The 27,874-nt window shown below is 50.5% G+C and overlaps 2 protein-coding genes across 4 annotated transcripts; one reads left to right on the top strand and one right to left on the bottom strand.

The window, feature by feature from the left end:
• The first annotated feature begins 1,762 nt into the window (after nucleotides 1-1,762).
• On the top strand, nucleotides 1,763-14,606 carry CARD8 (caspase recruitment domain family member 8). 3 transcript variants are annotated; one of them, XM_041405854.1, is made up of 15 exons: nucleotides 1,763-1,818; nucleotides 3,544-3,575; nucleotides 4,247-4,303; nucleotides 4,781-4,831; nucleotides 6,338-6,385; nucleotides 6,490-6,533; nucleotides 6,648-6,697; nucleotides 7,302-7,522; nucleotides 9,021-9,271; nucleotides 10,316-10,450; nucleotides 10,690-10,828; nucleotides 11,636-11,689; nucleotides 11,781-11,864; nucleotides 12,388-12,657; nucleotides 13,677-14,606. In XM_041405854.1, exons 1-15 carry the CDS (start codon nucleotides 1,790-1,792, stop codon nucleotides 13,694-13,696), a joined length of 1,485 nt encoding a protein of 494 aa, XP_041261788.1. In that variant the 5' UTR covers nucleotides 1,763-1,789; the 3' UTR covers nucleotides 13,697-14,606. The 3 variants fall into 3 exon arrangements, with proteins under 3 accessions (XP_041261788.1, XP_041261787.1, XP_041261786.1); XM_041405853.1 differs by having other exon boundaries at nucleotides 1,767-1,818; nucleotides 4,187-4,303; XM_041405852.1 differs by lacking the exons at nucleotides 1,763-1,818; nucleotides 3,544-3,575; nucleotides 4,247-4,303; ... (2 more) ...; nucleotides 6,490-6,533; nucleotides 6,648-6,697 and having other exon boundaries at nucleotides 6,759-7,522.
• Nucleotides 14,607-15,668: 1,062 nt separating this feature from the next.
• LOC121336701 lies at nucleotides 15,669-19,405 on the bottom strand. Its single transcript, XM_041406074.1, has 8 exons — nucleotides 19,309-19,405; nucleotides 19,118-19,182; nucleotides 18,080-18,187; nucleotides 17,926-17,967; nucleotides 17,698-17,802; nucleotides 16,320-16,462; nucleotides 15,950-16,224; nucleotides 15,669-15,843 (listed from the first exon to the last, which is right to left on the bottom strand). The coding sequence occupies exons 1-8, from the start codon at nucleotides 19,403-19,405 to the stop codon at nucleotides 15,731-15,733; spliced, it is 948 nt and encodes a 315-aa protein (XP_041262008.1). The 3' UTR covers nucleotides 15,669-15,730.
• Between the last annotated feature and the right edge of the window lie 8,469 nt (nucleotides 19,406-27,874).

Below are 27,874 nucleotides of genomic sequence, written 5' to 3'. Positions count from 1 at the left end.
AGGCTGGATTTGCGGGTTGTTTACAGGGGATTTCCTTCCCTGACGCTCCCACCTCTCCCCAAACCGAGCCCTTCTGTCGCTTTTCCAGGTTCTCCCATCCAAAGCTGGGTTATTTTTTTGGGTTTCCATCAGTTTTCCACCCCTCTTTGCAGCTCGCTCCTGTGAGCTCAGCGCACGGAGTTTCCTGGGAAGATGGATTTCCCAGCGCTGGGGGTGTCCTGGGGCTGCACAGGGTGGGATTTGGGGCTCGGGGCATTGCTGGGGGCGCTCCCAGTGTGGGATATTTCCAGGAGCGGGGAGCTGAGCGCTTGGAAGGCGCCGGGAGCAGCGCTGTGTGTTTGCTCGAGCACTTACATTTGTTTATAGAACGTTTTCATTTCTGCTCTGGGCCTTGGGTGGGCTCAAAGGGTCCCCCCAGAGCCCCCCACTCCCAGAGCTGCTCACAGCAGGATGCTGAGACAGGGATTGGGGCTGGAGCAGCCCCTGGAATACGGGAAATTCCCTAAAGCCCAGATCCGAGCCCCCCTCTTCCCAAGGAGCTTCTCTGGGCACAAACTTTGGGCGTTTCCAGCCCGGGAGGAGCCGGGGGTGGGTGAGGGGCGTGAGGGGCTTTCCTGGGCTGCAGCTCCGGAATTCCCCTCTCCAGGAATTGCAGGGACGCTGCAGGGCTGGGCAGGGGGTGCTTCTGCTTAAGAGGCTTTTATTCCCTCTTAATTCCCTTTTTATTCCCCTCTGAATGTGCTGCAGGTTTGGGCTGGTTTTTTTTTTTTTTTTTTTCCTTTCTTTTATTTAACTTTTTTATTTTTTATTTTTTTTCCCCCTAAGCAGCTCTTCCAGCAGCAGGCAGATCCTGACGTGTCCAAGGCCAGGTTGGACAGGGCTTGGAGCAACCTGTTCCATGGAAATGATCCCTTCCCATGGCCGGGGGGTGCAACGAGAGGAGCTTTAAGGTCCCTTCCCACCCAAACCATCCTGGGATTCCAGCATAATATATGTAACAATACAGATATCTTAATAAATAACATGAAATACAAATTATTATTATAATTATCATTATTGTTATTATACAAATTGTATAATAATACAAATATCTTAATAAATAACACGAAATACAAATTATTATTATAATTATCATTATTATTATACTACAAATTGTGTAATAATACAAATATCTTAATAAAAACACGAAATACAAGTTACAATTAGTATTATACTACAAATTGTATAATAATACAAATATCTTAATAAATAACACGAAATACAAATTATTATTATTATTATGCTAAAAATTGTATAATAATACAAATATCTTAATAAATAACACGAAATACAAATTATTATTATCATTATAGAAATTGTATAACAATACAAATATCTTAATAAATAACACGAAATACAAATTATTATCATTATTATTATAGAAATTATATAATAATACAAATATCTCAAGAAATAACACAAAATACAAATTATTACTATTATCATTATAGAAATTGTATAATAATACAAATATCTCAAGAAATAACACGAAATACACATTATTATTATGACACAAATTGTATCATAATACAAATATCTCAAGAAATAACACGAAACGCGCCCAGAACATGAAAATTCTCTCTGCATTGATGCATTACACCGGCTGCGAGCACACAGAGCCCCCGAGCAGCGACAACCAGGGGGGCGAGCCGGGCTCCGGGGGCGTGTCCGGGGCGTGTCCGGGGCGTGTCCCGCTGGCCCCGCCCCCCACGCGCGGAGGACGCGGCCGTTCCCGCTCGGTGCCGCTGCGATGTCCGGCCCGCCGCCGGAGCCCGACAGGTGAGCGGGGCTGCCCGCGCCCCCCGTGTCCCCCTCCGTGTCCCCGTGTCCCCTCCGTGTCCCCCCCGTGTCCCCCCCGTGTCCCCCGCCGTGTCCCTTGGGTGCGCATCCTCCCATCCCCCACCCCACCTGCATCATCCTCCTGCATCCTCCATCCCCTCCCGGTGCCCCCGTTCCCGTGCACCGAGCCCGGGGGGTGTCCCCGCCGTGCCCGAACCCCTCCCGGTGGCTCCGGGTGCCCCGGCCCGGCCCCGCACCTGCGGCGGGGGCTGCGGGCCGCGCTGCCGCCGCAGACAAAGCGCGGCTCCCGCTCCGCCCCGGCTGCCCCCGGTGCTCCCCCCGGTGCTCCCGGTGCTGCCCTGAGCCCGAGCCGGGCTCGTGTTTATCTCGCCGTCCTTTATCGCGCTCGGGGCCGGCCGCAATTAATGGTTACAGTTATTAGCGCCCGGCTGCCGAGCTGGGTCTTTATTTGGGGCCGCCTCCCCGGCCCGGTTGTGCGCCGCTTGCCAGCGCGGGAGGAGGGAAATGCAGCTGGAGGGGTGCGAGGGAAGCGATCCCGGATCAGCAAGCCAGCACTTGGTGCAAGGGTTGAAGGGTTGCACAAACACTGCCTGGCTCGGCTGCCGGCCCTGGAGAGCATCCAGCCTTCATCCAAATCCTTATACAAAATAAATTTGCTTTTTTTTTTGTTTCTTTCTTTCTTTCTTTTTTTTTTTTTTTTTTTTTTTTCGAGATAAGTTTGGAAGAGCAAACTATTGTGTAATGTCTTGTGGGGGAAAAGCTTTCCCACTTCTTCCTGCCCTTGACCCAGAAGGTTTTGCAGCCCCTTTGCCGTGCTTTGCCAGCACCGCCCAGCTGGCATCGCTTCCCTCAGCTCCTCAGGAATCCTCACTCATTGCTTTTCCTGCCTCTGCCCTTCCCATCTATTTATTCCTTTTATAATTCTGGGCCGAGTGTGGCCCCCTGGTGATGCCCCCTCATCCCAGGTGTGCTCCAGGAGCTCCCGGGGTGGCCAAAATCAGCCCCCAGAGCTGAGCAGCTCCCACATCTCAGCTTCGGTGTCCCCAGCATCTCTGGGATTGCACTGTGACCTTCCCACCTCCATAAAAAAAGGGCTGGATGCTCCTTCCCTGCCTGCTCCTCCAGCTGCCCCTGGCAGGGCGGAGGCTCTGGGATAATTCCTGGTGCCACCACAGTGCAGCAGAGCTGGATGTCACCTGCTGCTTTATGGTGCCTGCACCCAGGGCCATTCCCTTCCTCAGGGCAGCTTTCCTGTGCTGGCTCTGCCTGGCAGATGTCGTGGAGCTCCTGGAAAAGCTTTCCAAGCAGGATTTGAATCCGTGGATGATGCACACTGCAGGTTTCCCCTTTCCAGGGGTGGATGGAGGCTGCTGTGGAGAGCAGGGTTTATCTGAGTCTCCTGCCCGCCTGGAGATTGGTTGGATTGCTCCCAAATCCAACGGGCGCCTGGCACGGGCTCCTGGTGCTTGGCAGAAGGGGCTGGAAGCGGGAGCTGGTGCCAGTGGGAATTGTGGCCAGCAGGGAGCCAGGGCAGGGCTGGCGCTGCAGGAGGGGAACGGTGAATCCCCAGCCCCCATGCCAAGGCAGCTCCCGGATTCCCAGGTCTGGGAGCGGTGCCAGGGCAGGGAGCTGGGAATGCTGCCCCTGTGGGAGTGTGGGAAAGGGCTGGCAGAGTTCTCATGTGTGCCTGCTTTTGTCTTCCAGCGGGGCAGAGTCCCTCTCCTCGGACGAAAAAGGTACAGGGGGTTTTGGGAAAATCGGGAATGGGAGTGGGAATTCTGAAACTGGCTTTACAAACCAGCTGAAAAAGTACAGGGATTTTGGGAAGCGCCCATCTTTGGGAATGGGAATGGGAATTTTAAAACTGGCTTTAAAAAACAATTGAAAAAGTACAGTGATTTTGGGAAGTGCCCATCTTTTGGAATGGGAATTCTGAAACTGGCTGTAATAACCAGTTGAAAAGGTACAGGGATTTTGGGAAGTGCCCATCCTTGGGAATGGGAATGGAAATTCTATAATGGGCTTTATAACCAGTTGAAAAGGTACAGGGATTTTGGGAAATGTCCATCCTTGGGAATGAGAATTCTAAAACTGGCTTTGAAAACGACTTGAAAATGTACAGGGATTTTGGGAAATGTCCATCCTTGGGAATGGAGATTCTGAAACTGGCTTTATAACCAGTTGAAAATGTACAGGGATTTTGGGAAATGCCCATCCTTGGGAATGGGAATTCTGAAACTGGCTTTAGAACCTTGGTGTAAACCCTTTGTTTATGGATTCCTTTGGTTGTTATGCTGTTTTTCAAAATGCCTGTTTTTTGTTATTTATTCCCTTTCTCTGAGTACAGAATTGGCAAGAGCAGAGTTAAATCCCTCTCCAGCTTTTGCTCCCTGCCTTTCCCTTGCAGAGGTGACACCCAATGGCCTGGAGGGATCATCGGGATCCACCGAGGAGCACCCTGAGGGTGAGCCCAGCATGGCTCAGGGATTTCCTCACTCCTGGGGTGGTGTGCCTGCTCCTGCATCCCAGATTTCCCCCCAGCCACACCCCAAAACACATCCCTGGCTTTCCGGTGCTGGTTTCTCTTCAAATGATGTTTGTAAGAGTAATTAATTGATTGGTGCCTCCACACGAGTCACAACAGCTCCCCCCAAGGCTGCTCCCTTTGGAAAACCTTAATCTGACTGGGATGTGCCATGGGTGGAGCTCCAAAATTATCCCAGCTTGTCTAAAACATGAGAATTCGATTTTCTGAGCGCCCCTCAGAAGGGCCTGGTGACCCCAAAGTCTCCCCGGGTGCTGGATTTGATGCTCTGGCGTTTTTCTCTGCCTCAGTAGTTCTTTTTTTTTCTGCTCCATTATCTAACCTGCTGCCTGGCCTGGTGGATCCCAACCTCGGGGTGGGTCCTGGGCTCACATTCCACCTGTGCCTGTTTTTAAGGAGAAGCCAGTTCTGAAGACAGCTCCAGCAGCAGCTCAGAAGAGGAGTCAGGTGAGCAGGACATCGTGATTTATTTACCTGTAATCCCTTTTTTAAAACTGATGTCAGCTGCCTCTCCTGGGTATAGTCTCACAGTTATTAGGGAATGCTAGCTCTGATTGCTTTCCCAGTAAATTTTTTGGGAGCCAGTGATTTTCTGTCAGTGGTCAAAGGGCAGCAGCTTGGAAGAGGAGTCGGGTGAGCAGAGCATTATGATTTATTTTTCTGTTTGCTTTTTAAAAACTGATGTTCAGTCTAAACCAGCTGCTTCTCCTGGGTAGAATTTCACAGTTATTAGGGAATGCTAGCTCTGATTGCTTTCCCAGTAATTTTTGGGGATCCAGTGATTTCCTATCCATGTTAAAGGGCAGCAGCTTGTGCTGCTTTCACCTCGCAGACACAGCACCCCAGACACAATACCCACGGATATTTTTACACCACAGCATTTACCCAAACACCAAGAGGCCATAAATTTCCTCAAAAGTTGGCAACAGATCTGGCCAAACAGGATGGACAGGAAAATAATCAAAGGAAGTGTTTGCTGTTGGTGGGTTTGGGCTTCCATGGGATTTGCTGCCAGCAGTTATGCTGGTTTTATGTAACACTGATAATTTAACAATCCCAGTGTTATTTTCTGGGCAGATGCAGAGGGGTGGGATGGAGGAAGGCTGGCTGAGTGTGGTTTGCTGTTTTCCCCTGCTCAGCAGGAGGAAGGCAGCTGATGAGCAGTGCCCGAGGGGGATGTGGGATGGCAGGAAGGATTCCAGGCTGGCCCGGCCAGCAGCTCCATCTCTTTGGGGAAAAGGAGCTGCTGGAGAGCATCCCTAGGAAATGAGGGGTGGAGACCAGAGCTCCCAGAGCAGGGAGTGTTCCTGTGCTGTCCCAGCCCTGCAGAGCTGGGGGCTGGGGCACACAGCCAGGGCTGGCTGCTACCTTCCTGCCTCTCCCAGCCCAGGGGGTTCAGGACAGCCCGGGACAGCCTCCAGGATCCCTTTGTCCTGGGAGGGAGCCGGGATGGGGAAGCAGCTGATCCTGGCAGCTCTGCCACTCCCCTGCTCCCAAATCCACCCCTCAGGACACAGCCTTTGGCCTGAGGTCTCAGCTCTGCTGGAATTCCATCCTGCTGGGTTCAGCCAGGAGAATCCAGGCGCTGTCAGATCATTCTGGGGACAAACACCCTGCAGACTCTGTGGTGGTTTCTTGGGAAAGCTGTTCCCAGTTTCCATGCCGGGGGCTGAACTTTGTCCTTGGCACCACAAGGCTCGTCCCAAGATGAATCTTTTTTTATCCCTGTGAAATTTCCCAGGAGTTTGGGCAATTTAGGAGCTTTTGGCAAATTTGTATCCTGATGTTCAGCTTCACCCCCAGGCTGTGCAAAGCCTGCAAGGACTCTCAGGAATGTTCTTCTTAGGATTTGGTGAATTTAGGCAGATGGAATAGTGGGGTTGTCCTGGGTGGATGTGGGAACAGAAACCCCCCTGGACATTGAGATATTTACTCCAAACTCCTTTTCTCTAGATGAAGAACAGGAGGAGAAGGAATCCCCACCTTACTGCAATGAGTCAGGTAGGAACAGATCTACAGATCTCCTGAGGGCTTGTTTTTTTTTTTATTCCTGGCTGTTTAATTACTTGGCTTTCCATGAGCTCATCTTCCTCTTTTCCCACTAGGAGAGAGCTGCTTGCTACCCTGTGAGCACTGCAGGAATGAAAATGTAAGTTTGTGGGGAAAAAAACACCCACTTACTTTGCATGAGATCATTTGCAAACTGTAGTTCTGCTCTCTCCTCACCTTTTAAAAGATAATTTTCTTTTAAATCTATTTCCAGGACCAGACGGAGCAAGTGACCCCCAGGAGACTTGCTGGAGGACAATTCATGTATGATTTTTTTTAATGCAATGGGTTTGAGTTTACGTTGTTCTCATCAAGGTGCTTTTGGTCTGGCAAACAGCTCATTTGCTGCACAAATGCATTTGGATTTATGCTGGGAGGTGCACCCAAATCCTTAAAAATCACAGTTTAGAGCCTGTGCTGCCTCCAGATCCTGGTCCAGGACAACTCCTGGGAGGGTTTTCAGGGCGCTGCCTCGTCCTGCTGCAGCAATGACCAGCAGGCCCATTTTTGTGTGCTTGTTTCAGCCTGGCTGCACCTGCGGCATCCTGCCCTGCTTCACCCTCCCCTTCATCCCTGCGTTTTCCCTGCAGCAGCACTGTCCTCCCCGTGCCTGCCCTGGGCCGGTCCCTGCGGCACATCCATGCAGGACACATCTGCTGGGTGTGGGTGTTATCCACAGGAAAGGCTGCACATGGCACCCTTCACGCCAGAGCACCTCCTGGCTGAGGAAGTTTTATGCAAAACTCTCCTGTGCAGCTGCTGTGCATGGGCTGGGTGAGCCCTCGGCTGTTTTTTTGGCAGGGCTTTTGGGGGAGCGGGGCGGGAGGGAGTCCCTGGCGGCCCTGGCCGAGCGCGGCGTCTCCCGCAGGGCGCGGCTGGACGCGGAGGGCTCGTACCGCTGCAGCAGCACCGGGCTGATTTTCGAGGTGACGGCGGCCGCCGGGATCACCTACTCCCTGCTCTCCTGGAGCAAGTACGCCGCGCTGGTGGAGAAGCCCTGGATCGTGGGCGGGCCCCTGTTCGACGTGCGCTGCTCCGAGCCCGGCGCGCTGCTCTCCATCCAGTTCCCTCACTGCCTCTGCCTGGGGGGTGAGTCTGGGGGCTGCTGGGGGAGGCAGGAGTTCCAGAGTAATTGTACTTGCTGAATTATTATTATTATTATTATTGTTATTATTATTATTATTATCATTACTATTATTATTACTATTATTATTACTATTATTATTACATATATGTAATGTATATTATTATTATTATTATTATTATTATTATTATTATTATTATTATTATTATTACTACTACTACTACTATATCATTGTTATAGTTCCGCTCCCTCCAAATTATTATAATTTTGAAATTAAGGGGCTCTCAGTATGGGGGAGTAGGAATAACAGATCTGGAGGGAGGATTGGCTGTGGGAGAGAAACCAGCCCAGTGAACAGCAGATTCCTGCCCCAGCTGTGACAGAGGGGACAGAACACACAGCCCGGCCACAGCGTGACACAGGGACACGTGGGGATGTCCTGGGAGTGCTGAGCCAGGCTGTGCCCCCTGAGCCAGGCTGTGCCCCTGATCCAGGCTGTCCCCCCTGAGCCAGGCTGTGCCCTCTGAGCCAGGCTGTGCCCTCTGAGCCAGGCTGTGCCCTCTGAGCCAGGCTGTGCCCCCTGAGCCAGGCTGTCCCCCCTGAGCCAGGCTGTCCCCCCTGAGCCAGGCTGTGCCCCCTGAGCCAGGCTGTCCCACCTGAGCCAGGCTGTGCCCCCTGAGCCAGGCTGTGCCCACCTGAGCCAGGCTGTGCCCCCTGAGCCAGGCTGTGCCCAGATGAGCAAGGATGCGCCCCCTGAGCCAGGGCTATCCCCCCTGAGCCAGGCTGTGCCCCTGAGCCAGGGCTATCCTCCCTGAGCCAGGCTGTGCCCCCTGATCCAGGCTGTGCCCCTGAGCCAGGCTGTGCCCCCTGAGCCAGGCTGTGCCCCCTGAGCCAGGCTGTGCCCCCTGAGCCAGGCTGTGCCCTCTGAGCCAGGCTATCCCCCCTGAGCCAGGGCTATCCCCACTGAGCCAGGCTGTCCCCCCTGAGCCAGGCTGTGCCCCCTGAGCCAGGCTGTGCCCCTGAGCCAGGCTGTCCCCCCTGAGCCAGGCTGTGCCCAGCTGAGCCAGGCTGTGCCCAGCTGAGCCAGGCTGTCCCCCCTTAGTCAGGCTTTGCCCCCTGAGCCAGGCTGTGCCCAGCTGAGCCAGGCTGTCCCCCCTGTGCCAGGCTGTGCCCCGCTGAGCCAGGCTGTCCCCCCTGTGCCAGGCTGTGCCCCCTGATCCAGGCTGTGCCCCCTGAGCCAGGCTGTGCCCCCTGAGCCAGGCTGTCCCCCTGAGCCAGGCTGTCCCCCCTGAGCCAGGCTGTGCCCCCTGAGCCAGACTGTCCCCCCTGAGCCAGGCTGTGCCCAGATGAGCCAGGCTGTCCCCCCTGAGCCAGGCTGTCCCCCCTGAGCCAGGCTGTCCCCAGCTGAGCCAGGCTGTGCCCCCTGAGCCAGGCTGTGCCCAGATGAGCCAGGCTGTGCCCAGATGAGCCAGGCTATCCCCCCTGAGCCAGGCTGTCCCACAGGTCACGGGGCTGGCGTGGCATTCAAGGTGCTGCACATCAAGGGCGGCGGCGCGGCCATCGAGCCCTCGGCCGAGTTCTCGGCGTCGCACGTCAAGTGGCTGGTGAGCTCCCTGTCCCCCGTGGGACCCCTGATCCACAGCCACGAGCCCCTGCAGTACCACGGGGCTGTCATCCTCTACAAAGCCATCGACGAGCACCCCTCCCTGTCCTTCTGCGTCTACCTGGCCACCAACAACGACTCCTTCATCAAGGTACGGCCCGGGCTGGGGACGGAGGGTGAGGGTTCTGTGCTTTGGGTGGAAGGGAACTTAAATCCCATCTCATCCCACCCCTGGATGGGCAGGGACACCTCCCACTGTCCCAGGTGCTCCCAGCCCCAGTGTCCAACCTGGCCTTGGGCACTGCCAGGGATCCAGGGGCAGCCACATCTTCCCTAGGAATTCAATCCCAGCCCCTCCCCAGCCTCACAGGAACAATTCCATCCCCAATTCCATCCCAATATCCCATCTAAACATACAGGCTTTGAATTTTAAGTCATTCCCCCTTTTTTCTGTCACTGCATCCCTTGAAAGTTGTCTCTGAGCTTTTCCATTTCCATTCTTTATCCGAGTCACTTCTCCCAGGTAATAAGAGGAAACAACCTCAAGTTGTGCCAGAGGAGGTTTGGATTGGATATTAGGGAAAATTCCTTCAGGTAAAAAGGGTGGCCAAGCATTGGAACAGGCTGCCTGGAGTCCCCAGTGAAAATCTGGGGATTTGGGAAAGCAGCTAACAATGGATTCATCCACGTGCCACCAACTCCCCCTCTGCCAAGGGCCACGTCAGAAATGACCTCTGAGGAGGGCAGAGGAAAGAGAGGCCATGGAGCTAACCCAGGATAAAATTCCAGCTTTAGAAAATTCCTTGCCTTTCCCTGCAGTGGGTTCCAGTTAGGAAATTGGGTTTGTGGGATCGTTCAGGAGCTCTGGCAGGAGCAGGACTTTAATTTAATTTAATTTAATTCACCCTGTTAGAGTGAGGGCAGGGACAAAACCCTTCCTTTTACTCAGCTGGCAAACTCTCATACTTCATTTCACCCCCGTGGCAGAACAGGAGAGGTTTAGTGATGCTTTTGAGCATTGTGGTTATTCCACAGCTTTCTGGGAAGTTCATGGAGGAGATCAGGGCTGTTCTGTAAAGCTGGGGCCAGAGAACAGCCCAAGGAGCCACCTGAGCACAGGTTTTAGATGATAATTCCTTTACTGAAATGAGTAACATTGAAATATTAAGCTTGAAATGGTGTGTTTAAATTTTAGGATATCTCAAAGGCTGTAAAACACTCGAAAAGAAAATTTGTTCAAATCGAAAAGCCCCCTGTATGCCAAAAATTACTGCAGGAAGGAAAGAAGTACAGACTGATCTGTGAGCCAGAAGCTGAAATAACTCCTGAGGTGAGTCCCTTGCACAGCCCTCACTTCCTGCACTGCAGCTTCCCTGGAAATGTGCCACAAAGAAGAACCATTTGCCTCTTAGAGCCCTAAAATTTTGGGATGAAATCCTGGTGCTAAAGTCAACAGCAGAACTCTGGGGAAATTGGAGTTTGGTTCAGCTCTCTCCCAACAGCCAGTTGCCTCCTCTTTCATTTATTTTAGGTAAATATTTAGGTTTATTTTGTATTTCTGTTGTGTAGGAGATTGAATTTGTTGATGGGTCACTGCTGAAGCTGAAGAGTTACTTTGAGGTGTATTTGGAGAAGCCTGATGACTTCACCTTGTCCCTGGTGGAGCAGGACTCGGATGAGACTGTCTGGAAAGCCAAGCTGCGAGAGAGTGAGTCCTTGGCACTGGGGAATGGGCTGGGATGGGGGGACCTCAAAGCCCATCCATTCCACCCCAGGGACACCTCCCACTGCCCCAGGTGCTCCAGCCCCAGTGTCCAGCCTGGCCTTGGGCACTGCCAGGGATCCAGGGGCAGCCACAGCTGCTCTGGGAATCCCAGCCCAGCCAGGAATTCCCAATTCCCAATCTCCCATCCATGCCTGCCCTCTGGCAGTGGGAGCCATTCCCTGTGTCCTGTCCCTCCATCCTTGTCAATTCTCTCTCTCCATCTCTCCTGCAGCTCCCCCAGGCACTGGAAAGCCCCAGTGAGGTCACCCCAAAGCTTCTCCTGTCCAGGGTGAACAATCCCAGCTCTCCCAGCAGAGCTGCTCCATCCCTCTGCCCATGGAATGGTTTCATTTGGAAATTAAAGACCATTCCGTTCCAAGCCTCCTGCATATTACTCCATATATTATCCATAGAATTGTGTAATAGAATAAAAAATTGCATATTATTGCATTGTAACTTGCAACCTCTCTTGCCTGTTTGGGCCTGCTGCAGTGGAATAAAAGGGGAAAAATCTCCTTCTCTCAGACCTGGGGGTGGGTTGGAATGCCCCCCTTTGTGGATTCCAGCAGCCTGTTTGGGCCTGCTGCAGTGGAATAAAAGGGGAAAAATCTCCTTCTGTCAGACCTTGGGGGGGGGTTGGAATGCCCCCCCTGTGTGGATTCCAGCGTTGTGGATTCCTGGGAGCTCTTGGAGCAGGGGCCCTGCCCTGGGAATTCCTCCCTGACATTTCCCTGCTCTGCCCTTGCCCAGGGGATTGGATCCACTACGACCAGAACAGGAATGAGCAGAAGAGGAGCACAGGCAGTGAGTGACCCTGCAGATGCTGGGCTGGGACCCCCCTTCCCCTCCCTGGGCACAGGGGACAGCAGTGACAGCACCTCTGCTCCCTCCCCAGGTGTGAAGAGGAGGAAGCCAGCCCTCAACATCCTGGAGGAAGAGGGGCTCCACAGCAAAAAGCAAAAAACTGGCAGCACTGCAGGTGGGAAGGGCTGGGAAAGGACCCGGCTGGGATTTGGTGTCCTGGGATTGGAACTGAGCTCGGTTTCCAAAGGTTTTTCCCTGTGGAATGGTCCAGGCCTGGGGAAGAGCAGCTGGAAGGGTGGAAAAGGGGCTGGGGGTGATGGTTGGCAGTGGCTGGACACGAGCCAGGGGTGGCCAAGGAGGTCCTGGGGCTGTGAGTGTCCCCTGTGCTGAGGCTCCCCCAACCCTGGGGCACTTTTGGGTTCCTCACAAGGACATGGAGGGGCTGGAGCGTGTCCAGGGAAGGGAATGGGCTTGGGGAAGGGGCTGGAGAATCCTGAGGGAGCTGGGAAGGGGCTGAGCCTGGAGAAAAGGGGGATCGGGGGGGACCCTGTGGCTCTGCACAACTCCTGACAGGAGGGGACAGCCGGGGGGATTTGGGATCTTATCCCAGGGAACAGGGACAGGAGGAGAGGGAACGGCCTCAGGCTGGGCCAGGGGAGCCCCAGGGTGGATTTTGGGGAAAATCCAATGTTTTTCAGACGGAATGGGAGCAAAAAGCTTGACAGACCAACAGCTGCTGGTGATTGCCAAGCTCCTGGACCGGCACTGGAGGGAAATGGCCATCGAGTGTCTGCAGATGGAGATGAAGGACATCGATGACATCCGGGCCATGGAGGAGGACGTGACCATGCAGAAACTCCTGGTGCTGAGGAAGTGGAGAGAGAGGGAGCAGGGCCGTGGGACTGCAGAGGCTTTGCAGAGGAGCCTGGGGGAAAAAGCCACCTACGAGATCCTGCAGGCGCTGCAAGGTACCGGCTCCCGGGGACTGAGCCTGTCCTGGCTCAGCTGGGGTGGGAATTCCATCAGGGAATTCACCAAATCACCAGTGCACGGATTGTCATGGAGGGAGGTCAGGGTTGTCTCCTTTCCCAGCAGCAGTGACTTGATTTCTTGTGGTGTTTTTATCCTTCAGGGACTGATACAAAATGAATATTTTTGTCCCGATTGTGGAGAGCTCTCCCAGCATGACCTGGGTGTCCAGAGCAGTTCTTGGGATTTCCTGGAAGTCCAAAGAGGAGCTGCTTGGGTCTTTATTTCAGGAATGGTTAATTAATGGTTAATTAACACCTTCCCTGATGGAGGACTTGTTGGTTCCATCCCACGTGGGGATGGATTTCCCAAGGGAGCTCCCCCTCCTTTCTGTGGAGTTCTTATGTTCAGTTCACCTTCTGCAAATCCAGGTTATTCCAGGAGCTGGGAGTTATCCCTGCCCATGGCAGGGGTTGGAATTAAATGACCTTTAAGGTCCATTCCAACCCAGACCATTCCATAATTTTATTAACTCAGCCAACTAAGGGGAACTGTCCTCAAAAATTTTTTTTTTTTTTTTTGCAACAGCAAAACTTTGTTCCTTCTCAATTCCTTAACTTAGGACAAAAGGAAGTGGCCTCAGGTGGTGCCAGGGGAGGTTCAGATTGGATATTGGGAACACTCCTTCATGGAAAGGGCTGCCCAGGCCCCCTCCACCCTCCTGTGTGGAGGTGACACCTGGGGGATGTGGGGCAGTGGTGGCTTGGGCAGTGCTGGGAATGGGTGGACTGGATGATCTTTTCCAGCCTAATTCCATGATTAATTCTCCCTGGAAACAACCTGGGGATCCAGGAGAGCTCTCCCTCACCGACTCTGTGCCACAGCCTTGTGCTGCCTCAGGCCTTTAATACATTTATTTTTCAACTTAAATTATTTTTAAATCCAGTTTCTCTCAGTTTGAGTCTTGCAGGAGCTTCCAGAGATCCCACAATCCAGGTGTGCTTTTCCTTTCCCTCAGGTTTCCTGGCTCAGAGCTGAGCCAGCTGGAAGGAGGAAGAGGAGGAAGAGGAGGAGGTGGGAGCTTCCCAATCCAACCATTCTGCTCCCTGGGATCCTGCTGGGACTCAGGAATGTTCCTGGTGGGAAGTTCAGGCAGGATCCTCCAGAGAAACGGGAATGGAATTCGGGTAGGAGCCACTTCCAAGGCTTTCAGGAGAGGTGGATCCCGGAATTCTGGGCTTCACCCACAGGGAAAGTCACTCCAGGAGGGCACAAACACTGGAAGAAGCCACTTGATCTTTTTCATCACCTGGAAAAGATTTTTATTTCCGTCAGGGAAAAACAGGGAGAAGAATTCCCCTGGAAACTTTCATCCCCTTCCAAAAAAACCACTGACCTGCCAGAATCGTGAGGTGCATTGGATTTCTCATGGATCAGGGAAGAATAATCCGAAACTTGTACCAAATTCCTTTGCATAATCACTGTATATATGGAATTATTGTACAGATCCTGTGCATCCAGTCCTTGTTAAGCTGTGGTTCTGCTTCCTGAGATTCCCAAAGATGGGAACACCACTGTGAACTCCAGGCAGCTCCAGAACTTCCACATGGAATTTCTTCTCCCCTCTTTTCTGTATAGCTTGTCTCCGTTTTTTACGTTGTATAATTCCTTTTTTGTATGAGAAACTTTTTATACTTTTTTAATGTTTTTTTTTACTTGATTTATTCAAACTTGGATAGAATTTAGGTGCTTAAAATGTGAGGAGCCAAAATCCCTGTGCTGCAGGCTTGGAAAAAAATTGGGAAAAATGGAATTTGCAGAAGAGAGGAGTGACCAGATCCAGGACTGTCTTGTTTTTAAGGCTGTGGGATACTTGGGATCATTTTTCTCTGTGTATGTTTGGGAAAGGAAAACATACTTTTGAAAAACAAGGATTAAACAGGAAAAAATTCCATTATTTCCATCTGAATTTTGATTTTTGTTGCAGTTGGATGAAGTGTTGGGAAGTTGTTGATTTCCTGGAAGAAGGAGGAGGATGGAAGTTTTTCCTCAGCCTCTGGAAAAGCTGGAGGTGCCACCAAAGGCATCCAAGGGATTTTCTGGGATGGAAATCCCAAAATCTCCCATCCCATTCCAACCCCTGCCAGGGGCAGGGACACCTTCCCTATCCCAGGTGTTTCCAAGAGGGAAATTTGGATTTTGAAACCAGTTACAGGGAGGTGCCATCCCATGCCAAAGTATTCCAAAGCAATATCCAAAGTATTTCAAAGGATTCATGGTGTATCCCAAAGGACAAAAACATCACCGTGGTTTTGAAGGAAACCTTGATTTTATTAGGCAATAAATAGAATAAATAGGGAATATCATAAATAAATCATGGGCTAGAATGGAATGTCATCATAAATAAATCAGGGAATAGAATGGAATATCATAAATAAATCCAGGAGTATCATCATAAATAAATCAAGGAATAGAATGGAATGTCATTGTAAGTGAAGGATGATCATAATAAATCAGGGATTATAATCATAAATAAATCAGGGAATATCATCATAAATAAATCAGGGAATATTATCAATAAATAATGAAATAGAATGGAATCTCAAATAAATCAAGGAATATAATCATAAATAAATAACAAAATAGAGTGGAATCTCAAATCAAGGAATATCATCATAAATAAATCAGGGCATATCATCATAAATCAGAATAGAATGGAATATCATCATAAATGAAGGAATATCATCATAAATCATTAAACAGAATGGAATCTCTAGTCAAGGAATGTCATCATAAATCAGGGAACAGAATGGAATATCATCCCAAATAAATAATGGAATAGAATATCCTGAGCTGGAAGGGATCCCCAGGAAAAGGAATTGCCATAAACAGCTCTCAGTCCCTGAGGAATCAGCAGAATAAATACGGAGAAATCAGAGTCAGGAACATTCTGGTGCTCGGATGTAGCTTAGATCCCAAAAGCCTCGGGAATTTAACGTGGTTTAAAAGGCACAACTCCCTAAAAACAGCTCGTGGGAATTCCGTGGGATGCTCAGTGGGAGATTCCCGGGCTCAGGGGGAGCTGAGGAAGCTCAGCACCCTGCAGATGGTGACGCTGCGGACGCGCAGAGCCTGCAGGACCCCGCAGAGCCGCAGCCGCTCCGGGAACGGCGCCCATCCCAGTCCTGGGGATCCCGATGATCCCGATGGTCCTGATCCCAATGATCCCAGTCCTGGGGATCCCAGTGGTCCCAATCCCAATGATCCCGATGATCCCAATCCCAACGATGCCGATGATCCCGATGATCCCAATCCCAACGGTCCCGATGATCCCAGTCCTGGTGATCCTGATGATCCCAATCCCAACGGTCCCGATGATCCCAATCCTGATGATCCCAATGATCCTGATGCCGATGATCCCAATCCTGATGATCCCAATCCTGATGATACCAATGATCCCGATGCTGATGATCCCGATGATCCCAATCCCGATGATCCCAATCCCGATGATCCCAACGATCCCGATGCTGATGATCCCAATCCCGATGATCCCGACGATCCCGATGCTGATGATCCCAATCCCGATGATCCCGGTGATCCCGATGATCCCGATGATCCCGATGATCCCAGTCCCAATGATCCCAATCCTGATGATCCCAACGATCCCGATGCCGATGATCCCAATGATCCCAATCCCGATGATCCCGACGATCCCGATGCTGATGATCCCAATCCCGATGATCCCGGTGATCCCGATGATCCCAGCGGCGCCTCCCGAACCCGCCCGCTGCTGCTGCCCAGGGCCTGCACGGGGTTAGGAAACGGTTTAAACCCAAAAATTCCTGGGATTTTCACCCCCTCAGGGATGAGCGGCAAGACTGGGACGTAAGGATGGGTCAAGGGGGAAATTTGGGATGGTTAATTTGTCATTAATAGGGAAAAATTTGGGATATTTAATTTATGGTGAATAGAGTGAAGGAAAATCTGGGATATTTTAATTTCTCATGAGGGGATATTTAATATTTGGGATATTTAATATTTGGGATATTTAATATTTGGGATATTTAATTTGTCATAAATAGAGTGAGGGAAAAATTTGGGATATTAAAATTAACAACAATAGACTGAGGGAAAAAATTGGGGTATTTCATTTGTCATAAATAGAGTGAGGGAAAATTTTGGGATGTTTAATTTATCATTAATAGGGTAAAATTTGGGATATTTATCATTGATAGAGTGAGAGAAAAATTTGGGCTATTTAATTTGTGGTGAATAGACTGAGGGAAGAATTTGGGATATTTAATGTGTCATAAATAGACTGAGGGAAAAATTTGGGATATTTAAATTATCATTAATAGACTGAGGGAAAAATTGGGATATTTAATTTGTCATAAATAGACTGAGGGAAAAATTTGGGATATTTAAATTATCATTAATAGACTGAGGGAAGAATGGGGATATTTAATTTGTCAATATTAGGGTACATTTGGAAGTATTTCATGGTATCAAGAATAGACTGAGAATGAAAATTGAAATATTTAATTTGTCATGAATAGGGAAATTTTGGAAATATTTAACTATTGCATTAATAGGGTAAAATTTGAAATAATTATTAATAAGGGAAATTTTCAAATATTTTATGATAGCATTAACAGACTGGGGATAAAATTTGAAATATTTAATGATAGCATTGATAGGGTACATTTTGAAATATTTCTTTTACCCCGAATAGAGCAAAGGTAAAATTGGAAATATTGAATTGATCGTTAATAAGGTAAATTTTGAAACATTTCACAATTGCATGAATAGACTGCAGATAAAATTTAAAATATTGAATCTTATCATTAATAAGGTAAAATTTCAAATATTTCATGATTGCATTTATAGACTGAGGCTAAAATTGGAATTATCAACCTTTAATCCATCCTGTGTCACGCCTGGTGCACCAGGTCTGTTAGATTTCAATATATGGAGGAGAAATGGAGGTTTTCCTTCCCAATTTCCTGAATTTTGGGGTCTGTGGGGGCAGGAATCCTCACCTCCATCATCCCATCGAGAGCTGCCAGCAGCTGGGGGTCGGGGAGGGTCCTCAGCTGTGCCCTGTAGGCTCTCACGTCCTCAGAGATGCCCTGCAGGCATTTTCCCTGGGGAAAAATAAATAGAATTGCCAGGAAATAAATAGAATTGCCAGGAAATGTGGGAATGTGCTGCTCCTTTAAACACACAACGAGCAAAAGAAGGAGATTGTTTGGGAAATTTCTGTTTACCTCATCCAAAGTTGATTTTTCCAGGGTGGGGCAATTTCCAGGCTGCAAATTGAACAAGAATTAAGATTTGTGATTTAATGGGAGTGTGGATGATGCATTCCACGAAACCACGAGGTAAAATTTAAATTGGATCTGTAATTTCTCTGTGTCTCACCCCTGGATCCTCAGCTGTGCAGGCTCTGAGGGTGTTCATCTGGCTCTCAGTGATGTCCTGCAGATCCACCTCCTCAAGGGTGCACTCAAATCCCAGGGTGTTGGATTCCTGGGGTGAAAGGGAATAAAAAAGGGGTCCTTTTTTATTAAAGGGTCCTTTTATTATTAAAGCTTCACAAGGCAATTTCTATATTTTTATACATTTATCTGTAGTAGACACAGTTTGATACACAATTTCATGTGTCTGTGCTCAGATGAACCCCAGGAATGAGGCTCTGTGAGGTTGAATATGAAATACAGGAAATAGTTTGGGGACCATCACTGACATCCTGGGGCCACCACTGATGTCCTGGGGCCACCACTGATGTCCTGGGGACTGTCACTGACATCCTGGGGACATCCCTGCCAACCTGGGGACCAAAACTACTCCAGCATTTCCCGGTTTGGTGTCACCAGTGTCCCATCCCTGCTGTCCTGGGTGTCACCACTGTCCCATCCCTGCCCTCCTGGGTTCTCAGCAGCCCCTGGCTGCCCAGCTGGTGCCTGGGGACCATCCCTGCTCTCCTGGGAGTGCAGTTACCCATCCCTGCCTGCCTTGGTGCCATCCCCACCCTCCTGGGTGCCACCACTGGCTCCTCACTGGCTTTTGGGTACCTTCACCACCTCTCTGGGTACCACCCTCCATCCCTGCCCTCCTGGGTACCACCCCTGCCCCATCCCTGCTCTCCTGGGTACCACCCCTGCCCCATCCTTGCTCTCCTGGGTACCACCCCTGCCCCATCCCCTCTCTCCTGGGTACCACCCCAGCCCCATCCCTGCCCTCCTGGGTACCACCCCAGCCCCATCCCATCTCTCCTGGGTACCACCCTGCCCCATCCCTGCCCTCCTGGGTACCACCCCAGCCCCATCCCTGCCTTCCTGGGTACCACCCCTGCCCCATCCCTGCCCTCCTGGGTACCACCCCAGCCCCATCCCATATCTCCTGGGTACCACCCCAGCCCCATCCCAGCCCCGATATCCCGTCCCGTTCCCCGCTCACCTTCAGCCGCTGCGGGGCGGCGTTGGCGGCTTCCAGCAGCTCCCGGGAGCGGCTGAGGCACCGGGCTGGGGGGTGGCAGTGGCGGGCCGGGCTGGGCAGTGCCCGGGCCGGGGGCAGCAGCAGCAGCAGCGCCAGCCACAGCAGTGCCCGCCCGGGGCCGCCAGGCAGCGCTGCCCGCCCGCTCCCGGCGCCATTCCCGGAGTTATTCCCGGAGTTATTCCCGGAGTTATTCCCGATGTTCCCGGTGCCGCTGCCGGCTCTCCCGGTGCCGTTCCCGCCCCGCTGCATGTCGCTGCCGCCGGTCCCCGCCGGGGACAGCTCTTATAGAGGAGCAGCGGGAGTTCCCCCGGGCTCATCCCGAGAGCGGCGGCGCCGGGAATCCCGCAGGGCTGGAGCTCCTTCCTCGGCCTCTGCACAAAGGGCTTCCCGAAAAGTGGGGTTGGTTCAGGTCAGTGCGAGGCACGGGGATAAACTTCCAGGGAATCACAGCGTCGTGGGATGGTTTGGGTTGGAAGGGATCCTTAAAGATGCTCTCATTCCAGTGGCAGGGATTCCGCTGTGCCAGCCTGGCCTTGGGCACTGCAGGGATCCAGGGGCAGCCGCAGCTGCTCTGGGAATTCCATCCCAGGGCCTGTCCTCCCTCCCAGCCAGGAATTCCTTCTCAAAATCCCACCTAAACCTCCTCCTCTCTCAGTTTGAAGCCGTTCCCTCTCTGTTCTGTCACTCCATCCCTTGGAAATCATCTCTCTCCAGCTTTCCCATTTCCATCCTTTATCCTGCTTTCCTCTCAAGGAAAAAGTGACAGGACAAGAGGAAACAGCCTCAGGTTTCACCAGAGGAGCTCATCTTGGATATCAGGGAATATTCCTTCATGGAAAGGGCTGGAAGGGGCTGTCCACGGCAGGGATTTAAAGCCCTGGGGAGGTGGCACTTGGGGACAGGGCTCAGGGTGGCCTTGGCAGGGCTGGGGATGGTTGAACTTAATGAACTTTGAGCTATTTTCCAGCCTAAACCATTCCATGATTCTCTGATTCTCCAATGAAAAACTCTCACTAGTGAACATTTGTAAAAACCTGCCTGAATGTTTGATTTTGCAGGAATACTTGCATAAATCAACATATATTTCAATAATGGCTCCTATTTTTCGTGGCCATTCTCAGCTGCCCCAAAAGGCTGCAGAAAACTTTTCTGTGCATTGGGACAGCCATGAAGTCACTGGGATTTTTGCTGTCAAACTGGAAGGGAGCAGGATGAATCAAGAGTTTTATATTGCATTTTCAGGTTCTTTGTATTTTCACTGTTTCCTATAAGAAGCCTGTGGCGTGTCCTGAGGCTTCTTTTAGCCCCAATACCAGCAGTGCCTCATTTTCCAATTTCTCTCTGTGTTTTCCACTCCTGCCCCATCACTTCACCGTGGGCTGTGGTTTCCAGCTCGTGGAGGAGCCGCGGCTTCCGAGAGCCAAAAGTGAAAGAGAATTTTGGGATGTGCAGCGGGGCTGTTCCTGAAAGGTTTTGGCTTTCCAGGTTTCTCAGTCCCTGCTCCCAGCAGGACACGAGGTTTCCCAGCAGGGTCAGAGCTGGGCTGGGATTTGGGTTTATTTGGGATGTATCCTGATGATATCCTACAGATCTCTCCTAGAATCCTTGCTGGGATCCCTGGCAGTGTCCCAGGCCAGGCTGGATGGGTTTGGAACACCCTGGGACAGTGGGAGCTGTCCTTGCCATGGCAGAATGGGATTTAAGGTCATTCCAACACAAACCATTCCAGGATTCTGGGATTTCAATTGTGGTGAGTGGAAATTTTTTTTCCCAATGGAAGAAGAAATCCATCTTCTCCTCCTTCACCTCAAAGCACCCTCTGCTTGACCTGGCTTAGCCTGAATGAAAAATCCTGATAATTAAAATTTATAGTAATCATATTAGAGCAAAAGGATATGTTTTATACATTATAATCCATTTAAATAAGAATTATTCCTTGAGCAAGTGCAGTCCCAGAGGAATGGGAAGCAATGCTGAAATGGAATGGGAATAATTAATGATCTGTGATGCTGCTTTGTGTTTATTTCATGCAAACACAAAATCATGGCATTTTTTAGGTTGAAAGGGACATTAAAGCTCATCCAGTTCCACCTTCCACTATCCCAGGTTATTTCAAGCCCCAGTGTCCAGCCTGGCCTTGGGCAATTCCAGGGATCCAGGGGCAGCCACAGCTGCTCTGGCCACCCTGTGCCAGGGCCTCCCCAATATAATATAATATAATAAAATAAATATAGTTAATATAATAAATATAGTAAATATAATACATATAAAATCCAGGGATCCAGGGGCAGCCACAGCTGCTCTGGCCACCCTGTGCCAGGGCCTCCCCAATATAATATAATATAATATAATATAATATAATATAATATAATATAATATAATATAATATAAATAGTAAATATAAAATTGTAATATGGATAATATAGATAATAGAGATATATAGACAACATAGACAATAAATATCACATCTATTATATATATATAATTTATAACTTTATAAATTTATAATATATAACTGTTAAGATACAGAAGTGTTAGCAGCTCTTTGATTTTTTCCACAAGAAAATATAATTCCACTGCCTGTATTTCAACCAGAAATTCCTTTTGTTGGAATTATCCTCCAGAGAAAAGTCAGGATTGTTCTGGGTCTCTATAAATTTAGATTTGACCTAATGCAGTCAAAATTTGGGGAATCCCTGCTCCGGGCTCTGCCCTCACCCAGATCAATACCCAAAAATCCTGCTTGAGGCAGAAAGGGAAAGCACAGATCAGAAAGAAACCCGCTGAGAAAAGCCCCAAAGCCCCTGGGCTCAGTTTGGTTTTGAGGCCTGGGGAGTTGAGAGATGAGAAATGGGATCAGCTCCAGCCTCGCTCTTCTGAAAAAGCGGGAGGTTCCTGGAAATGTCCTGCCTTTCCTTCCAGTCTTGGCTCCTCTCCCCTCCAATAAACAGAAATGGAAATTTTGGCTTCATTTTGGCCAAGGCACCAAAGGTTTCTAGGTAAGAGTCATGGGCATCGACCTTGCTTTGAGGGAAATGAGGGTTAGGGATGTTTCCTGCCTGCTGTGGGGGGTTGTTTCTCCTGGAATTTAAAGTTAGATGGATTTTCCTCAGGAACAGGCCCCAAACCCTTTGGGAAGGTCATGGAGTCGCTCGTGCCATCCTCAGTGGGAAGGGTTTGGTTCTTTGTAGGGCAGCCCTATTGCTTGGCATTGGAAATAGCAATAATTTTATAGCTCAAATTAAGCAATAATTGTAGAGAAATAGAAATTAAAGCTGCAGGGTGATTCAATCCCACCCAGGCTGATGGGCAGCTGGAGACAGAGATCACTGCTCCTTTAAAAAATGGGAAAATATCTCATGGAATTTCTGATGGATTCCCTGATGCAATAAATAAAAGGGGTCTGTTCCTATTTGCCACTCACAGAACTTGTGGAATATTGAATAATTTATTTGCCTCTGGATCATTTTTTGGGAAGATCCAAGGTCAGATTTATCACCAGAAGATCCACACTGACAGAAGCTGTTTCTGATTTGGGTTGGGAAGTGATGGCTCCATAAAATAGGGAAAAAAAGGCTCAGGAGAAACTTTCCTGGTGTTTTAGTGGCTGTTGGTTCTAATTCCTCATGTAATTCCCTGAAGTTCCTAATCCCAAACCTCTGCTCTTGCTGGTATTTCATCAGGGGATGATTAAATGGTGTTTCTGGAGCTTCCTTGGGGTGCTGGAACCTCTGAAATCCTGGCTCATTCTCCTGCATCTCTTGGCTCTTATTTTTCCCAGTTGCCACCAGAATTCCTGAGATTTCCCCACGATCCCTGCTGGTTCCTGGCTCCTGGATTCCTGGCAGCTCTGGGAGCACCCAGCTTGGGATCCCCAAATCCAGAGGTTGCTCTTTGCAGGCTCCAAAGCTCCAATCCCCTCTCCAGGGGAAGGGATTCATCCTGGGGAAGGGGTGAAGCCGCTGGGAACCCCTGGGTCAGGGCTGGGATTCCCTAAAAAGCCCTCAGGGCTTTTTAGGGAATTTCTCCCACTGAGTTGGGAGGAGCAGAGATCAGGGAGAAATTCTGCCCTGGGAGGGTGGGGAAGCCCCAGCCCAGAGAGATTGTGGATTCCCAGAGAAATTTCGGATTCCCTGTCCCTGGAAGTGTCCAAGGCCAGGCTGGAGGGGGCTTGGAGCACCCTGGGAAGGTGGAACTGGGTGAATTTTGAGGTCCATTCCACCCCCAAAACCCCAAACCATTCCATGATTTAATGTTTCTATGGAATAAACACTGAAGAGCACCACAGCCCAGCCCACAGATTCGGGATTATTCCCATTCCCTGCCCATGGAACTGGGATTTAAGGTCCTTTCCCAACCCAACCCATTCCAGGATTTTAACTCCCTGTGGGTCCATCAGCCCTGTGGGGTTTGTTTTAAATTTCCACAGAATTAAGAGGAATAAAAACCTCCAGGAAGCACCACCAGGGCTGGATGGAGGGCTGCATCCCCCTGTGAATTTGGGAATCCTGTGATCTCACCCTCCCTGGGCCTGGCCCCAGAGCTGTGGGTGAGCAAGGAGGTGATGCCAGCTGTGCCCGTGGTTTCGTGGCACTTTCGGGGAGCTCTTTCTCTCTCACTTTCAGTTTTCACCCTTGACAGAATTTCTCAGCTCTGGGTGCTTTTTCTGCTCCTCATCCCCCCTGCCACCTCCCGGCTGGGGGTGCTGCAGCAGGAAAGCAAGGATGGGGAAAAGCAGGAATTTTGTCCTTGCTGTGGTCAGATTTGCCCTTTCACCTCACACTGGCTTTGCAGGTGGAGAAAAGAACGAAATCTGATCTTGGAAGGGCAGGAGCTGCTCAGGGAGATTTTTTTTCAGCATTTCTTTGATGTACCATGATTTCCCAAGTGCCATTAATGATGGAATTCTCCAAGCTGTGCCAGGCCAGCAGCTGAGGAAGCCCAGGAGATGCAGAGCTCAGAGCCTGCAGAGCTTGGGGCCACCTGGGAGCTCTGGGGTGACCCACGGGCACAGAATTCCCTGGGATCCTGTCCCAGGGCCGTGGGCTTGGCAGGAGTGACCCCCGGGAATGCTGTGCCCGGGATTTCACTGCTCCTCCTGCATGCTGGGCACTCTCCTGGCAGGAATTCACCCTGCAGGGCCAAATGTTGTGGTTTTGCCCGTGCCTTGGTGAGGAGAAAAAGGGAATTAGTGCAATGAGGGATGGGAGGAGCCGACCTAAAGCAGGTTAGAGCTGCCAGAGTTCCGTGGGGAAGGCGGGGAAGGGACCTTTAGTCCTTCCCACTAAAACAAGGAGTGCAGGAAAGCCACAGGGGGAATGGATTCCCACTGCCAGAGGGCAGGGATAGCTGGGAATCTGGGAGGAAATCCTTCCTGGGAGGGTGAGGAGGGGCTGGGGTGGAATTCAGAGCAGCTGTGGCTGCCCCTGGATCCCTGGCAGTGCCCAAGGGAGGCTGGACACTGGGGATGGCAGAACCTGGGACAGGGGAAGGTGTCCCTGCCATGGGAGCGAGGTGACATTTCCCTTCCAACCCAAACCATTCCTGATTTTGGGGTGATTCCTGGTTTTGGGATGATTCCTGGAGCTGGGGAGGGCACCCAGGTCTGCTCTGGGTGACGTGGCTCCCACAGAGGGCACAGGAATATCCTGATTTATCCTGTCCCAGGACGTGGGTGACACCCAGGGCTCCCTCTCCTTCCAGGGGCAGCTGCTGCCCGTGCAGGAGCTGGCAGAGCCCGGGAGATCCCTCCTGCCCCGTGCCTTCTGTGGCAAAAATAAACCCTGCATTTGATGCAAATGCTGCAGAAAATGAAAGGGTTTCACTCAAAGCCCGTGAGCTGGGCACCGGAGCTGCAGAGCTCGGGGCATTTCCCCAGCTGGAGCTGGCTGCGAGCAGAAATAAACCAGAAACACACCAAACATAAACATGAAACACAAATAAACCCCAGCCTGGAGGGGAAATCCCCTTTCTGCAGTATCCAGAGGTGCCTCCCATCCAGCTGTGAGGCTTTGTGGGAATCCCAAACCATTCCAGGTGGGCTGAGCTGCTGGAGCAGCCCAGAAAGGGTTGTCCAACCCTGGTGCCATCTCCCAGCCCCAAACTGTCCCTGGCCATGGACACAGGGGCTGAGTCCCCTCCCTTCCCTCATTCCAGGTGAGGGGTCACACACTGATGGGCTGTTGGGTTTGGGGGGTTTTTTCTATCTTTAAGATTGAAAGAAATTTTAATCTTAATTTTCGATCAAAATTTTTTTTCTGTCTTTAAGATTTTCTATCTTTAAGATTTTTTTCCTATAGTTATTATTGGGATTGAAGGTACTTGAGATGATTGTGTTTAGCCTCAGGTGTTCATTATTTTCATTTATGTTTCTGTCTTACAGGTAGTGAGTTCTGTAGCTCTTCACTGACAAGGTACAAAATGGTTAACAATCTTTTGTTTTAAGATTTTTTAAGGTTAAACTATCTAATTAAGAAATGATACTTAATTTTTTTTAACTCAATAACTAATCACTTAAAGTCCACAATGTGGGCTTTCCTGTTTAATTACAAAATACTACTCAAACTTATGAAGAAGAAGAGAGAAGAAGGTAAAGAAGAAGGACTAGTTTCTGGTTTAAAATATTTATTTTGTTTTATATAGATTATTGTATTCTAAAACTTTAACCTTGATGTTTTCTACTTGGTGATATTGCACACTTTTAATTAATTACACACTTGTAATTCTAGTAATGTAATTCTTCTCATTCCATTTTGGAAGCCTTCTCCACAGCCTCAGGTCAATGCAGGTCTCTCCTGGGGGTCAGAGTCTGTCAGCACAGAAAGTCTGAAATTCCCAGCATCCAGAGCTCCAGCTGTGGGGATCCCTTCCCCACTCCCAAAAATCCATCTCTGCGTGGTTTGGGAGTGCGGAGCCACGTTCCAGCTCTGGTCCTTGCTCTGGGTCACTCCCTGTGGGTATTCCAGCAGAATTCCCTCAGCACCCAGTGGGACTTTCCCAAACTGGAGTCTGGGGTGTCAGCCCTTTGTCCATGGTGGAACACGAAGCCAGGGAGAGCCAGAGCAGGATTTTCTCCTGGAAAAACCCAATTCCCCCAGCACAGGAGGGGAACACCAGCGGTGGGTGAGTGGGATAACAAATTCTCTCCAGCCAGTCAAAGGCACTTAGCAGGGGATGGGATTCCAGCCTTTCCAGGCTGCCTCATCCCAGTGCTGTGGGATTCCCCAGCTCCACCTGGGAGAACACCTGGGAAAATTCCTTCTCCCACAGCCCTGTCTGGAAGCAGAGGAGAGCAGAAGAGAGCAGAGGAGAGGTGAGCTGAGCTGCCTGGAATAGCCCCAGAGATCCATGTAAAACCGCAATTCCCATTTTTCAGACAGATGAGGATGCTTCACTCTCCATTTAAGGTGAGTTTCTTCCCCAAAAATGCTTCCCTTGGGAGGCTGTGCCCACCATCACCCTGGTGCCTGGGCTTTGCTCCCAGCCCTCTGTGGCGATTTCTCCATCAGCAATCCCAGCCTGGCATCAAACTCTAAAATCCATGGAGCAGGATGGGCTAGGATGGGTCAGAACCTGTGGCACCACCAAAAATTGGGATAAATTCTTTTCCATCTATCCTTTTTCTTTTGTTCCTCCACAGCCAAGAGACCTTAAATTATATTTTCCCATATTTTCCCACTGGGAAGGAGCTGATCTGAGGGAAGAGGCAAGGGCTGATCCCACCAAGGGACTGGAAAAGCAGATTTTAGCCGGTTTGATCCCATTTGAATTGGAAAATTCCCTGTGCTGTGGGCACACAGATGTCCCTGCTCACCCCTGGAGCAGCAGAGGAGGAAGAGAGCCCTGCACTTGAGGCTTTCCTTTGGTTTATGGGAAGAGGGAAGAGAAACCGCCTGGGGAGAGGCGTGGGATGTGCGGGGAAGCGGGAGGGACGTCAGCTCCAGCCCAGGGAGCCCCCCCGGCCTGGAGGGGGCTTCGCTTTGGAGAGGGAAAACCTGGGAGCTGTGCACCCTCCCTGGCAGGGTGTGAGGCACAGGGATGGCCCGGGGACAGGGGACACACCCAGGGAATGTCCCCCCATCCCAAAGTGTCCCGTCTGAGCTGCCTTTGCTGTCACAGGCTCATTAGTGCTGCTCTGAAAAAGAAGAGTGAAAAGCCACGTGTGTGGTTTTGGTGGGATTACGGAATGGTTTGGGTTGGGAGGGACATTAAAATCATCTCATTCCATCCTGCCCATGGCAGGGACAATTCCTTTGTCCAGCCTGGCCTTGGGCACTCCCAGGGATGGGACAGCCACAGTTTCCCCTCTTCTCCATGCTCCCAGCCCACGGTGGAGCCTCTGTGTCCGGGGAGAGGCTGCTCAGCACGCCCCGGAGCTGCTGGAGAGGAGGAGCCTAAAAAAGGGCAGAAAATCCCAAAAAGGGGGACCCAAACCACAGGGCTTCCCTGCCAGGAAGCAGCTGCCTCATAAAGCCCATCCCAGTTCCCAGGGGTAGAGGAATTCCCATCAGCAGGACCTTGCCTCAGGCAGGAGGAGGATTTGGGGCTTGTTTTTTATTTAATGCAGCTCTTCAGGCACAGGTGGGTTTAGAGTGAGACTTGAAAATATTAAGGGATGTTGTGGATTGAGACCAGCTGGAGAACAATTCCCAGCCTGGCATCCTGTGGGAGAAGGTTTATGCTTTTTGGGAATCAAAAATCCACCCAGGAGGGTGCAGG

This window comes from Onychostruthus taczanowskii, unplaced genomic scaffold, assembly GCF_017590055.1.
Source record: "Onychostruthus taczanowskii isolate IOZ18803 unplaced genomic scaffold, ASM1759005v1 scaffold24, whole genome shotgun sequence".
Lineage (NCBI taxonomy): Eukaryota > Metazoa > Chordata > Aves > Passeriformes > Passeridae > Onychostruthus > Onychostruthus taczanowskii.
This window is presented reverse-complemented; position numbering and strand designations above follow the sequence as displayed.

Bases quoted from the DNA above. Each gene is read 5' to 3' on its own strand.
- CARD8 (XM_041405852.1), top strand. From the start codon at position 6,922: ATGACCAGCAGGCCCATTTTTGTGTGCTTGTTTCAGCCTGGCTGCACC. The intron at 7,523-9,020 runs GTGAGTCTGGGG...GCTGTCCCACAG, and splicing joins TCACTGCCTCTGCCTGGGGG to GTCACGGGGCTGGCGTGGCA. The intron at 11,865-12,387 runs GTGGGAAGGGCT...AATGTTTTTCAG, and splicing joins AAAAACTGGCAGCACTGCAG to ACGGAATGGGAGCAAAAAGC.
- LOC121336701 (XM_041406074.1), bottom strand. From the start codon at position 19,405: ATGCAGCGGGGCGGGAACGGCACCGGGAGAGCCGGCAGCGGCACCGGG. The intron at 19,183-19,308 runs GCGCCGGGAGCG...GCCACCCCCCAG, and splicing joins CGGGAATAACTCCGGGAATG to CCCGGTGCCTCAGCCGCTCC. The intron at 17,968-18,079 runs GTGAGACACAGA...TTCAATTTGCAG, and splicing joins GCACAGCTGAGGATCCAGGG to CCTGGAAATTGCCCCACCCT.